This window comes from Pezoporus occidentalis, unplaced genomic scaffold (assembly GCF_034315485.1).
Source record: "Pezoporus occidentalis ecotype Australia unplaced genomic scaffold, CSIRO_AGI_Poc_V1 ctg33, whole genome shotgun sequence".
NCBI lineage: Eukaryota > Metazoa > Chordata > Aves > Psittaciformes > Psittacidae > Pezoporus > Pezoporus occidentalis.
In genome coordinates, this window is record NW_026915268.1 from 6,996,322 (window position 1) to 7,009,200 (window position 12,879).

General features: G+C 52.2%; 2 protein-coding genes across 2 annotated transcripts; both read right to left on the reverse strand.

Moving 5' to 3' along the window:
* Window positions 1-528: 528 nt before the first annotated feature.
* Window positions 529-3,292, reverse strand: LOC134169056 (protocadherin beta-15-like). The gene has a single exon (XM_062629299.1). The coding sequence runs from the start codon at window positions 3,199-3,201 to the stop codon at window positions 661-663; it is 2,541 nt and encodes an 846-aa protein (XP_062485283.1). The 5' UTR covers window positions 3,202-3,292; the 3' UTR covers window positions 529-660.
* Window positions 3,293-8,551: 5,259 nt separating this feature from the next.
* LOC134169058 (protocadherin beta-15-like) lies at window positions 8,552-11,203 on the reverse strand. Its single transcript, XM_062629301.1, has one exon. The coding sequence runs from the start codon at window positions 11,133-11,135 to the stop codon at window positions 8,703-8,705; it is 2,433 nt and encodes an 810-aa protein (XP_062485285.1). The 5' UTR covers window positions 11,136-11,203; the 3' UTR covers window positions 8,552-8,702.
* Between the last annotated feature and the right edge of the window lie 1,676 nt (window positions 11,204-12,879).

Consider the following 12,879-nt stretch of genomic DNA (forward strand, 5'->3'; position numbering starts at 1 on the left):
TTCCCCTTACAGGCCAAAGGAAGATATGCATTTTGCTGCTCTCCACTAAAGATCAGACAGCTACACAAGGGATCAAAATATCCTTGCCTGCTGAGACGGAATTGTGCACATGGCCATATTTAGATATGAGCAACTCTACTTCACTGGGCAGCACTGATGCAGCATACAGAGACACAAAAAAGCTGTATGGACAGAAAAGTAAAAGACCCCGCCTGTCTCAGGGATGCACAAAAAGGACTCAGAAAAGAAAAAGGCCTTTGTTCATAACCACGGTCACATGGTACAGTTTCCTTGCTTTCCTGATGTAGGAAAAGGGCTACATGCATTTCAGTAAGGATGCAATTTGTCTGCCTATCCATGCCATTGTTACAGTACTCCCTCTGTTGTTCTTGTCAGCAATAGAACTGGGGTTTCTGTAAACAACCCCACTCTTAAAGCATTTCAGAAATGGTTCTAACACAGCTGAAACATGCTATTTCCTCAGTAAAGCATTAGTTTCGTTTGGCTGTTTTTTTGTAGGATAGCCTTTCTTCAGACTTTGGCTTGCTGAGAAAACACTGATGCCAACTGGAAATGCAGAATTTGTCAGGAGGAACCATTGCCACTTGTCTGGATTGCTTCTTATCAAAAGGCATAAAGCCTCTGGCTGTGCTAACACTGCTACTTAAAGGAAAGGCTACTGAACTGCTCTGCAGAGAGCACCCCATGGCTGTCTGGTACCATGTTCTCCACGGTGAGAGGATCACATGAGAAATCACGTTCATTGTTGGTAACCCCACCTGTGGCACACTCTTGTGGAGGAAGGCTGGGGAGGATGGGCTTCAGGAACTTGAACTCGCTGTTGCCCGAGCCTGTCGTGAGGCTGATCTCATAGCAATAGGCATGGGGCAGGGTCCCTGCAGCAGCCCCATCAGCCAGGCTGCTTTGCAAGTTGCTGGCACCATAAAGCACATGCCCATCCTTCAGTTCCTTTCTCTTGCACACCTTGCAAATGACAAAGGCTGCTGTGGACACAAGGAAGAGGAGTGAGACAAAAACCAAGGAAATTATTAAATAGATTGTCAGGGAGCTGCCCTCATCCTCTGTGGCCAAGTTGCTGTGTGGCAGGTGCACATCCGAGAAGTCACTGAGCAGGAGTGCACTCATTGATGCAGTGGCTGACAGTGGTGGCTGCCCATTGTCTCTCACCAGTATGACGAGCTTCTGCTTCATGGCATCTCTCTCTGTAACCGATCTCCTCAGTCGCACCTCCCCACTTTGGGCACCCACAACAAACAGTCCAGGATCGGAGGCCTTCAGCAGGTGGTAGGAGAGCCACAAGTTCTGCCCTGAGTCAGCATCGACGGCCACCACTTTGGTGATGAGGTAGCCTGCCTCAGCCGTAACAGGAACCAGCTCACTGGAGGGAGGGCTGCTGTCCTGTGAGGGGTAAAGCACCAGTGGGGCATTGTCATTTTCATCCACCACAACAAGATGGACGGTGACATTGGCACTGAGAGGTGGTGATCCCGCATCAGAGGCACTCACCATGACCTCGATCTGCCTCACCTGCTCATAGTCCAGGGGCCGCAGCACAAACACATCCCCATTCTCAGAGTTCACAGAGATGCAGGAGCAGGAAGGCTGCTGTGTAGGGGGGGCTGGGATCAGGGAATAGGTCACCTTGGCATTAGGCCCCATGTCGGCATCTGTGGCACTGATGGTTCCAACAAGCACTGTGGGGACATTGTTCTCTCGTACATACATGGTGTACAATGTCTGGTTGAACACAGGTGCATTGTCATTTACATCGGAGATGTCCACTGTGAAGGTGTGGGTGGTTGTGAGAGGAGGTGACCCCGCGTCTGCTGCTGTGACAGTGAGGATGTACCGGGCCATCTCCTCCCTGTCCAGTGCACTGACAGTCACCAACTCAAAGTAATTCTTATAGGCTGGCCGCAGGGAGAATGACAGTTGGTCCTCAAGGGCACAGGAGATCTTCCCATTGACACCAGAATCCCGGTCTTTGACAGTAAACAGGGCGACGACTGTCCCAGGCAATGCATTCTCAGGGATTGGGCTGCTGAAGGAATTGACCACCACCTCTGGTGCATTGTCATTCACATCCACCACTTCCACCACCACTTTGCAGATTGCAGAGAGGCCTCCACCATCTGTAGCTCGAATTTTGAGTTCATGTTTTGCTGCTGCCTCAAAGTCCAAAGGCTTTGTGAGTTTAATTTCACCACTCCTGGTGTCAATCTTGAATGCTGAGTGGCTCTGGCCTCCTGCTTGGCTGATCTGATAGGAGATGTCCCCATTAACTCCTGCATCACGATCAGTTGCCACTACTCTGAAAACCACAGAGCCCTCTGGGGCATTTTCCAAAATCTGTGCAATATATCGGTCTTGCATGAAGACAGGAGCATTGTCATTTACATCTAGAATGATAACGTGGATTTGCGTGGTCCCAGTCCTAGGTGGAGAGCCTCCATCCATGGCAATGAGACTGAAATCCATCTCTGCATTCTCCTCCCTGTCGAGTGGCTTTTCCAAAACAAGTTCAATATATTGGTCACTGTCACTTCGACTGCCCAAGTCAACACTAAAGTACTCATTTTCGGGAGCAATGCTGTAAGCCTGGATGCTGTTGCTGCCAACATCCAGGTCCTGAGCCACCTCCAAAGGGAAACGAGAGCCAGGGTTGCTCGTTTCCACTATCTTAAGAGTGACCCTTTCCTCTGGGAAAACGGGCGCGTGGTCATTGATGTCCTCCACGCCCACCTCCACCCGAAAGAACTGCACGGGGTTCGCCAACAGGAGCTCGAAGGGCAGAGTGCAGGTAGCGGACTGGCCGCACAGCTCCTCGCGGTCCAGCCTCTCGGCCACGACGAGGCTGCCGGTGCCCGGCTCTAAGCGAAGGTGCTGCCGGCCGTCCTCCGAGAGCAGGCGGGCGCGGCGAGCCGAGAGCTGCGCCGGGTCCAGTCCCGCGTCCTCCGCTACGTTGGCTACCACGGAGCCGCTCTCGCTCTCCTCGGCTACGGAGTAGCGGATGGGCTCGGCGCGAGCGTGCGGCAGGGAGAGGAAAGCACAGAGACAGAGCACTTGCCTTGCGGTCGCCATGGCAGGGCGGCGAACAGCCTCCGTGTCGGGGATCGCCCGCGCAGTCCTGCACTGTAAACGGCGCGACGAGCGTGCACCGTCCTTCTCTCCGAGTCTCATAGCTCTTGGAGCGCTTCACCTCTGTCCCGGCAGCGGATGACGCGGAGCACCGTTCTCCACCGCTTACTGCCGTTCGCAGCTGCGGCTCGGCTGGTTTGAGTTTGGCTCGGCTCTGCTCGACCGGGGGTGGGTTCGGCAGACTCAAGCTGGGCTCAGCCACCTCCCCTCTCGCAGCCGCTGTGCATCGCCTTGGCCGGCAGCACCACCCTGCGGCCCGAGGCAGGACTGCGCCTTCCGCCTCTGCCCGTTCCCCGCGTTGCCGTCTCGCCCCGACGCTCGGACCTGCGCGCACACACACGGCTGCCGGGCTCTCGCCCGCGCTGGAGCCCCTCGGCAGGACACGAGTGCACAGCGCCAGGGACGGCAGAGTGGGGCAAGGAGGACCAAGAGCCCCGCGAGGCCGCTGCCGCACCCCTAAGGCTCGGGTAGAGCCGGCAGCGGCCCCGCGGCTTTCCCCGCTGCCGGATAGGTCCCGGAGGCGAGCCGTTGACTAGTGGCTGCGGCAAAGACGAGGCCGGACACGGAGGAGAAGACCGCGCTGGCGAGAGGCGGCGCAGAAGCCGTTCAGCGAGGCTATGCCGAGGGTGGTGGTGGTTGCAGAAGCACGGGGCGTGCTGTGTCCCAGGATAGCCTCTTTGACCACTCCTGCCCATCGCACTGCTTCCTAAAGGGCGCCTCCGAGGAGCTCTAGGGAAAGTTCAGCAGTGCATGCAGTCCTTCCCGTGCAGAAAGTTGGCTTTTCCCATCTCATTAAAACTGATAAACTTGCACTGCTTCCAACACCTAGACCCTACAGCTCGAATGACCTGAGAAACAGCAGTTTTACACCACGAGGTGCTGGTTTCTTGTGATCTCAGGAGGAGAGACAGACTCCTTCAGATGTCTTTCACAGCTCCATTTGTTACAGCTGTCACTATTGGAGGAGATTAGCATCCTTAATCCTATGTCCGTTTCGATGTGGATAACCCTGAGCAGAGTAGGTTCACACAGGACTTGAGCCACTCACTTCATGCCAGGCAGACCCTACTCAGGGAAAAAGAGTAACCTCGTGACAGCACTTTAGCCAGTTTAGAACTTTCCTGACAGAGGACGGTTTCTGTTAATTTCCACTGCCCCAGGAGAAATTGTTCCTATGTGGACTTGTTGCTCACAGGTGGCTTTCTCACCAGTAGTTTCCTGCAGGTTCCTTGCTTAGAAAGAGCTGAATTTCTCCTTTTGGCAAAGGATTTGTGCAACACGACAAGGCCTGTGCCTGAAAGGAGCTTGTAGTGAAGCGGCTGGATCTGTCCTCTTGCAAGAGAGAATGTGAGGAAATGGCCTGTTTGTGCCAGAAAGGTCATGTTAGATTGGACATGTTAGGAGACATTTCTTCACCAAAAGGGTTTTCAAGCATTGGCAAAGGCTGCCCAGAAGTGAGTCACCATCCCTAGATACAACATTTTGGAACATGGCTTTGTGGTGCTCTTAGCAGTGTAAAAACTGTTGGACTCAGTGGCCTCTAAAATCTTTTCCAATGCAAATGTTTCTATGATTCTGCTCAGGCTCACTGGACAGTAGAGCCTTTACTCAGCACTTACCTTTTTATCAGGGCCTTACTGAAGGGATGGCTGTAGTCTGAATTTCATAGAATCCTAGAATGGTTTGGCTTGGAAGGGACGTTCAAATGTCCTTCAAAAGGTCCAACCCCCTGTCATGGTCAGGGATACATTCCACTAGACTGCCTTGCTCAAAGCCCCATCCAACCTTGGAAATAGGTGGTACACCACTTCTCTGGGAAACATGTTCCAGTGCCTTGCCAGCCTCACAGGGAAGAACTTCTTCCTAAGATCTCATCTGTATTTTAATTTTAAAGCCATTTCCACCTGTTCTATCACTACACAAGCTTGTACTCCCCCTTTAGGAAGGCTGATTTAAAGCCTCCTCCTCTTTTCCAGGCTGAACAACCCCAGTTCTCTGAGAGTTTCCTCATAGGAGCACTGCTCCAGCCACCTGATCATCTTCATGGTCCTCATCTGGACTCAATCCAATAGGTCCACATCCTTTATATGCTGGTAGCCTGAGCTGGAAGACACATTGCCAGGTCACATTTAGCTTTGCATCAACATAGCTTGTCTCTTGGATATTGAGCATTAACCACAAATCTTTGAGTGTAATCATCCTTCCAATTCCATATCCACCAAGTTGTCCATCCACCATATAAATGCTTCTCGTTTAGCGAGGATGTAATTCGGGACAGTGCCAAGTCTTTGTGCAAGTCCAGGTACGTGACATCATTCTCTCTTCCATTATCCATCAGTGCCATAACTCCACTGCAGAAAGCCACCAAATTGTTCAGAGGCATTAGTTCAGGGGCAATCGCAATCACATCCTAATATTCCATGACCCTTTGCCCTGTTTCTGGGGGCATCTGCTCAACGATCTTTCTTGGCATCAAGGTGAGACTGATCGGCCTGTAGTTCCCTGCCTCTTCCTTTATCCCTGTTAAAATTTGGGTTATGTTTCCTGTTTTCCAGCCAGTGGGAACACTCAGCCAAGAATTCTGAAACGATGGTTGGCAGCTTGGCCACGTGCATCTCTTCAGGTCCCATGAATTTCTGCATCTTCACAGTCCCTTAGATGATCTCAAACCTGATCTATAGCAGGTCATTCATCATTATCAGAGCCTATGACTTGCCCTTAGTGACGGGCATTATTCTTGAGCACTTGCCAGTGAAGACTGAGGCATTTCTGGAGAGAAGCCTCTCCCTGGTCTCTGGTTTTGCTCACCAAATGCCCACCTCATGGAGCACCCCCAAACACTTCCAAAGGAACATGGATACCATCTTTGTGACATCCATCTTCTGAAACTTGTACACCTCTAGTGTCACAAACAGCGTTCTGGAAAGCCTCACAGTTGCCATCTGCAGCTGGAGCTGTCACGAGGGTTGGGAAAGCCACTCTCCCACATCCATGTTTTGGAGAGGGCTTTTCATATCCAGAGCCTCTGGTACTATAGGAGTCAGCTTGCCCCTGTCTGGATATAAATCTGCCTCGTCACAGCCAGGTGGTCACTACTGAGACCCATAGAGGCTGACCAGTAACTCCCACTACTTCTCTGAAGGCTCTGCTGGCAACATCTCCCAACTCAAGAAATGTACCCACTCAACCTTACCTCAGCCAAGGGACATGGAAAAAACATTCCTGGCCCTTTGGAAACCGACTGACCTTTCACAAAAAGGACAGCACTACAAAGAAAACTGACTCCACACAAAGCATTTGGGTGTTGTCTTTATTTGCTTTTACACACAAGGGTATCCCAAGTTAAAATAGCACAATTTATAACTGCAGCACAACACAGCATGAGGGTTTCCCAATATGCCATGCCACATGCATGCATTCAGTCTGCTCAAATACAGTTCACAGAGTGGAAGACAAAAAGAATGCAAATGCTCTAAAACCAAAAATCATAGCAGGACATCTTTCCACTCCCATCAATAAACCTCCAAATTCAGAAACAATTCTGAATTTGAATGACAAGGACAAATGCAATGTCCCTTTTCTGATTTAATCTCAATTCTACCTTCATAAAAAATCCCTTGAAGCAATTTGTGGAGCTTCCTTACAAACCACCCCAGGACAAGGAACATCTCACAACTCCATATACTTATGAGACAATTCGACTGTGCCAAAAGTCAAGCGTGTGGGGCAGAAAACCAGCCCCTTGTGGAGCTCCAGAGGAAAAAGAAATTAAAAGATCTCTGGAAGCAAGGTCAGTCTTTGCAAGAAGTTTGCAGAGCTGTGGTTCATATATGCAGGGAGAAGGCATGAAAGGCCAAAACATGATCAGAGTTGAAACTGGCCACTGTTGTGAACAACAGGAATGGCTTTTAAAGTAAGTAAGTTCATAGCAAGAGGAGTTTGAAAGAAAACAGCGGTCCTTGTGGAAGATGGTCACTCCCTGAGTAACAGGGATGAAGAAGCCATTCAGTGCTTTTCTTGCCTCAATTCTTAATTAAAATATTAGCCCCCAGGGATGCCCAATCCCCTGAGACAGAGGACAGTCCCCTAAGCTCCTGGCTGGAAGGTAGTTAATGTTCTTCCAGTCTGCAGGAAGGGTATGAGGAAAGACAGGCAAATACAGACCTGTTGGTCTCAGCTGCTGGACAAAATACGATCACTCTGAGTACTAAGGTCACCTGCCTCGATGAAGAGAAAGTGGTGGATGTAGTTTTTCTGGATATCAGTGTAAATTGGGCAAGGAGAGGCTGGAGGGCAGCCCTCCAGAAAGGGAGCTGCTGGGAGTGCTGGTGTGCAGCAGGCTCAGTAGGAGCCCGCAGTGCGCCCTGGCAGCCAAGAGGGCAAACTGCATCCTGTTGGCATCAAACACTGCACAAAACTGAAGCAGCATGTAAGGGCCAGCTTCCTAAGGAGGGGAAGTAGAGAGGGAGACACTGAGCTTTTCTCCCTCATATCCAGTGATACCTCATATGGGAACGTTTTAAAGCCATGCCAGGGGATGTTTAGACATCATATCAGGAAGCATTTCTTTCCTGAAAGGGTGGTCAAACACGGGAACAGGCTTCCTAGAGAGGTGGTCAATGTCCCAAGCCTGTGTTTAACAGGCATTTGTAAAATGCCATTTAAATCATAGTTTAACTGGTCAGCCCTAAAAGGATCAAGCAGTTGGACCAGATGATCACTGTAGGTCCCTTCAAATTAAATACTTCTAGTCTAGTCTGGTTCATAAGATTCCAACACCATTTGTGCTGTATTTTCCAAGGAACCCAAGAGACAGATCACCTAAACATCCATTATGGGCCTAGGGAAGACCTTGTGTATTTTTCTGCTCTCCCCTAGAGATAGACTGTTGTACTCAAAGAGTCAAAATATATTTCTTCCTGCTTCACTGAAAACTAAATGGCAGGACTGAAGCAACTGCCTGCTTCAATGGGAAGCCCTTGTGCAGCATAGGCAGATGCACAACTGTATGGACAGACACCGTCCAGAAGGAAAAACACACACAGCCCCCCATCTCAGACAGAGACATCCCGAACCCAGAGGAGAAAGAGCCCCATGGTCATATCACATTGTCACACAGTACCCGCAATATCCTTCATATCCTGACCCATGAGGAGGGCTACAAGCATTTCAGGAAGGTTGCAGTTTGTCTGTCCGACTGCACCACTGTGTTACAACACAGAGGAAGTGGTCCATGGTCTTGCCTGCCAGTAAGGGAGCTAAGAACTTAGTTGGGTCCTGGAAATAAAACCACTCTCAAAGCATTTCAGAAATAGCAGTAACAGAGCAGAAACTTGCCATTTCCTGAATAAGGGAGCACTAGTCTCTTTTGTTAAGTTTTGTTAGGTTTTAGTATTTTTGTGGGAGAAGTCACTTTTTTCTCACTTTCTGGGAAATTGCTAATGCCAACAGCAGATTAACTCTGGAGGCACCAATGCCACACGCCCTGGTAGGGAAGCCTTTGAGTCATGAGATGTGAAGACTCTGGCTGTGCCAACACCATGTTAGTTAAAGACGAACTGTTCTGCAGAACGTAACCCAGGGTTGTCTGGTGCCACGTCCTCCATAGTGAGAGGACCACATGGGAAATCTTGTTCATTGTTGGTAACCCCACCAGTGGCATGGAGCTGTGGTGGCAGGCTGGGGAGGATGGGCTTCAGGAACTTGAACTCGCTGTTGCCTGAGCCTGTTGTAAGGCTGATCTCATAGCAATAGGCATGGGGCAGGGTCCCTGCAGCAGCCCCATCAGCCAGGCTGCTCTGCAAGTTGCTGGCACCATAAAGCACATGCCCATCCTTCAGTACCTTCCTCTTGCACACCTTGTGAGTGATGAAGGCTGCTGTGGACACAAGGAAGAGGAGTGAGACAAAAACCAAGGAAATTATTAAATAGATTGTCAGGGAGCTGTCCTCATCCTCTGTGATCAGGCTGCTGTGTGGCAGGTGCACGTCCGAGAAGTCACTGAGCAGGAGTGCACTCATTGCTGCAGTGGCTGACAGTGGTGGCTGCCCATTGTCTCTCACCAGTATGACGAGCTTCTGCTTCACAGCATCTCTCTCTGTCACCGATCTCCTCAGTCGCACCTCCCCACTTTGGGCACCCACCGCAAACAGTCCAGGATCAGAGGCCTTCAGCAGGTGGTAGGAGAGCCATGAGTTTTGCCCTGAGTCAGCATCGACGGCCACCACTTTGGTGATGAGGTATCCTGCCTCAGCCGTAACAGGAACCAGCTCACTGGATGGAGAGCTGCTATCCTGCGAGGGGTAAAGCACCAGTGGGGCATTGTCATTTTCATCCACCACAACAAGATGGACGGTGACATTGGCGCTGAGAGGTGGTGACCCCGCATCAGAGGCACTCACCATGACCTCGATCTGCCTCACCTGCTCATAGTCCAGGGGCCGCAGCACAAACACATCCCCATTCTCAGAGTTCACAGAGATGCAGGAGCAGGGAGGGTGCTGTGTAGGGTGGGCTGGGATCAGGGAATAGGTCACCTTGGCATTCGGCCCCATGTCGGCATCTACAGCACTGACGGTCCCAACGAGCACTGTGGGAACATTATTCTCACGTACATACATGGTGTACGATGTCTGGTTGAACACAGGTGCATTGTCGTTCACATCAGAGATGTCCACTGTGAAGGTGTGGGTGGTTGTGAGAGGAGGTGATCCCGCGTCTGCTGCTGTGACTGTGAGGATGTATCGTGCCGTCTCCTCCCTGTCCAGTGCACTGACAGTCACAAGCTCAAAGTAATTCTTATAGGCCGGCCGCAGGGAGAATGACAGCTGATCCTCAAGGGCACAGGAGATCTTCCCATTGGAACCAGAATCCCGGTCCCTGACAGTAAAGAGGGCGACCACTGTCCCAGGCAATGCATTCTCAGGGATTGGACTGCTGAAGGAACTGACCACCACCTCTGGTGCATTGTCATTCACATCCACCACCTCCACCAACACTCTGCAAATTCCTGAGAGGCCCCCACCATCTGTGGCCCGCACACTGAGCTCATGATTCTCTGCTGTCTCAAAGTCCAAAGGCTTTGTGAGTTTAATTTCACCACTCCTGGTGTCAATCTCAAATGCTGAGTGGCTCTGTCCTCCTGCTTGGCTGATCTGATAGGAGATGTCCCCATTAACTCCTGCATCACGATCGGTTGCCACTACTCTGAGAACCACGGAGCCCTCTGGGGCATTTTCCAAAACCTGCCCAACATAAATCTCCTGCAAAAAGGCTGGAGCGTTGTCATTTACATCTAGAATGACAACATGGATTTGGGTGGTTCCACTCCTGGGTGGAGAGCCCCCATCCACGGCAATGAGACTGAAATCCATCTCTGCCTTCTCCTCCCTGTCGAGTGGCTTTTCCAGGACCAACTCCACATACTTCTTGCCCTTAACTTGACTCCCCAAATCAATACCAAAGTACTTGCTCTCAGGAGCAATGCTGTAAGCCTGGATGCTGTTGCTGCCAACATCCAGGTCCTGAGCCACCTCCAAAGGGAAACGAGAGCCAGGGTTGCTCGTTTCCAGTATCTTAAGAGTGACCCGTTCCTCCGGGAAAACGGGTGCGTGGTCATTGATGTCCTCCACGCCCACCTCCACCCGAAAGAACTGCACGGGGTTTGCCAACAGGAGCTCGAAGGGCAGAGTGCAGGTAGCGGACTGGCCGCACAGCTCCTCGCGGTCCAGCCTCTCGGCCACGACGAGGCGGCCGGTGCCCGGCTCTAAGCGAAGGTGCTGCCGGCCGTCCTCCGAGAGCAGGCGGGCGCGGCGAGCCGAGAGCTGCGCCGGGGCCAGCCCCGCGTCCTCCGCTACGTTGGCTACCACGGAGCCGCTCTCGCTCTCCTCGGCTACGGAGTAGCGGATGGGCTCGGCGCGAGCGTGCGGCAGGGAGAGCAAAGCACAGAGAGAGAGCACTTGCCTTGCGGTCGCCATGGCGGAGCCGCGAACAGCCTCCGAGTCGGGGATGGCCCGCTCAATCCTCTGCGGCAAGCAGAGCCTGGCTGCAGCGCGGCCGGCGTGCGCCCTTCCTCTGTCCGACTCCGGTTGGCGGCCCGGAGCGCTGCCGCCGTGTCCCGGCAGCCGGTGGCGCGGAAAAACGCTCTCCGCCGGCTGCCCACCTCTGCTCAGCTCTGCTGTGTTCGACTCGTCTGCTTTGGGCTAGGCAGAGCCAGGGTGGGCTCCTCCGGCTCCCCTCCCAAAGCCTCTGCGCATCGCCTTGGCCGGCAGCACCACCCTGCGGCCCGAGACGGGACTGCGCCCGTCTCCGCCCGCTGCCCGCCCTGTCGGCTTGCCCCAGCACACGGACCCGTGCGCACATAGGCGACTGTCGGGCGCTCACCCACATTGGGACCCCGCGGCAGGATGCTCGAACACCGCGCAGGGGACAGCAGAGCCGGTCAGGAGAGCCGAGAGCCCTGTGGGGCCGCCGCTCATCCCTAAGACTCTGGGCATCACCGGCAGCTGCCCCGCGGGTTCCTCCGCTGTACAGAGTCCTCTGGCGACGTCCCAGTGGAGACCAGTGCACAGCCAGGCTGCCCCAAGGCTGAATCCGGACACGCAGGAGTAGGGCAGAATTGGCTCAAGGCGGGGGAGAAGCCATCCAGTGGGATGATGCCAAGGGTGGCGGTGCTTGCAAAGGCACGGGAAGTGCCTGCGCCCAGGACAGCATGCTCACCACAATGCTTCCTAAAGGGAGTCTTCGACGAGCCCGCAGGAATGCTCAGCAGTACTTGCAGGTGCTCAAGTCCTGGAGAGTCCTTCTCTCGGGTAGAAACTGTTACATCTTGTAGTTGTGCACTGCATCAGACACCTGTCCCATCCAGCTGGAATGACCCGAGAAGCAGTCGGTTTAGGTGGTGCTGCTTCCTTGTGATCTCTGGAGGAGAGACACTCCTACCTTCTCAAATGTCTTTCACAACTCCGTTTCTTACAGGTGTTCTTTGGAGGAGATTAGTATCCATAAGCCTATGTCTGTTTGGATGTGGAGAACCCTGAGCAGAGTAGCTTCAGGCAGGACTCCAGCCAGGCACTGCATGCCTGACAGACCCCACTTAGGGAAAAGAGTACTCCCTTGCCAGTCCTTCAAGCCAGTTTAGAGCTTTCCTGCCAGAGAGCAGCAACTTTTCCACTGTCCCAAGAAGTTCTATGTGGACTTACTGATCACAGGTGGCTTTCTCACCAGTAGCAAGTGGGTGTTCACTATAGGTTCCTTACTTAAAATGAGCTGAATTTCTTCTGCTGCTAAAGGATTTGTGCAATACAACACAGCACAGGATAGCCAAGGCTCATGCCTGAAACAAAATTGTAGCTAGGTTGGAGTTGGTCTCGTAAGTACAGAATGTGAATGGTCTCAATTTGTGCCAGGAAGGTCTAGATTGGATGTTAGATTTCTTCACCAAATGGGTTTGCAAATGCTTCCGAGGGAAGTGGTTGAATCATCATCCCTGGACATGGCACTTTGGGGCATGGTTTTGTGGTGTCTTTGGCAGTGTTAATCATTGGACTTGATTTTCAGGGATTCTTACCAACTCATTCTGTTTCACTCAGGGTGATTGAATAGTGGAGCCATGCAGAAGGGGTGGCTGTAGTCCTCTGCATGTCATAGAATCACAGAATCCTCAAATGGTTTTGTTTGGAAGGGTCTTTAAAGATCATTTAGTTCCAACCTGCCCTGCAA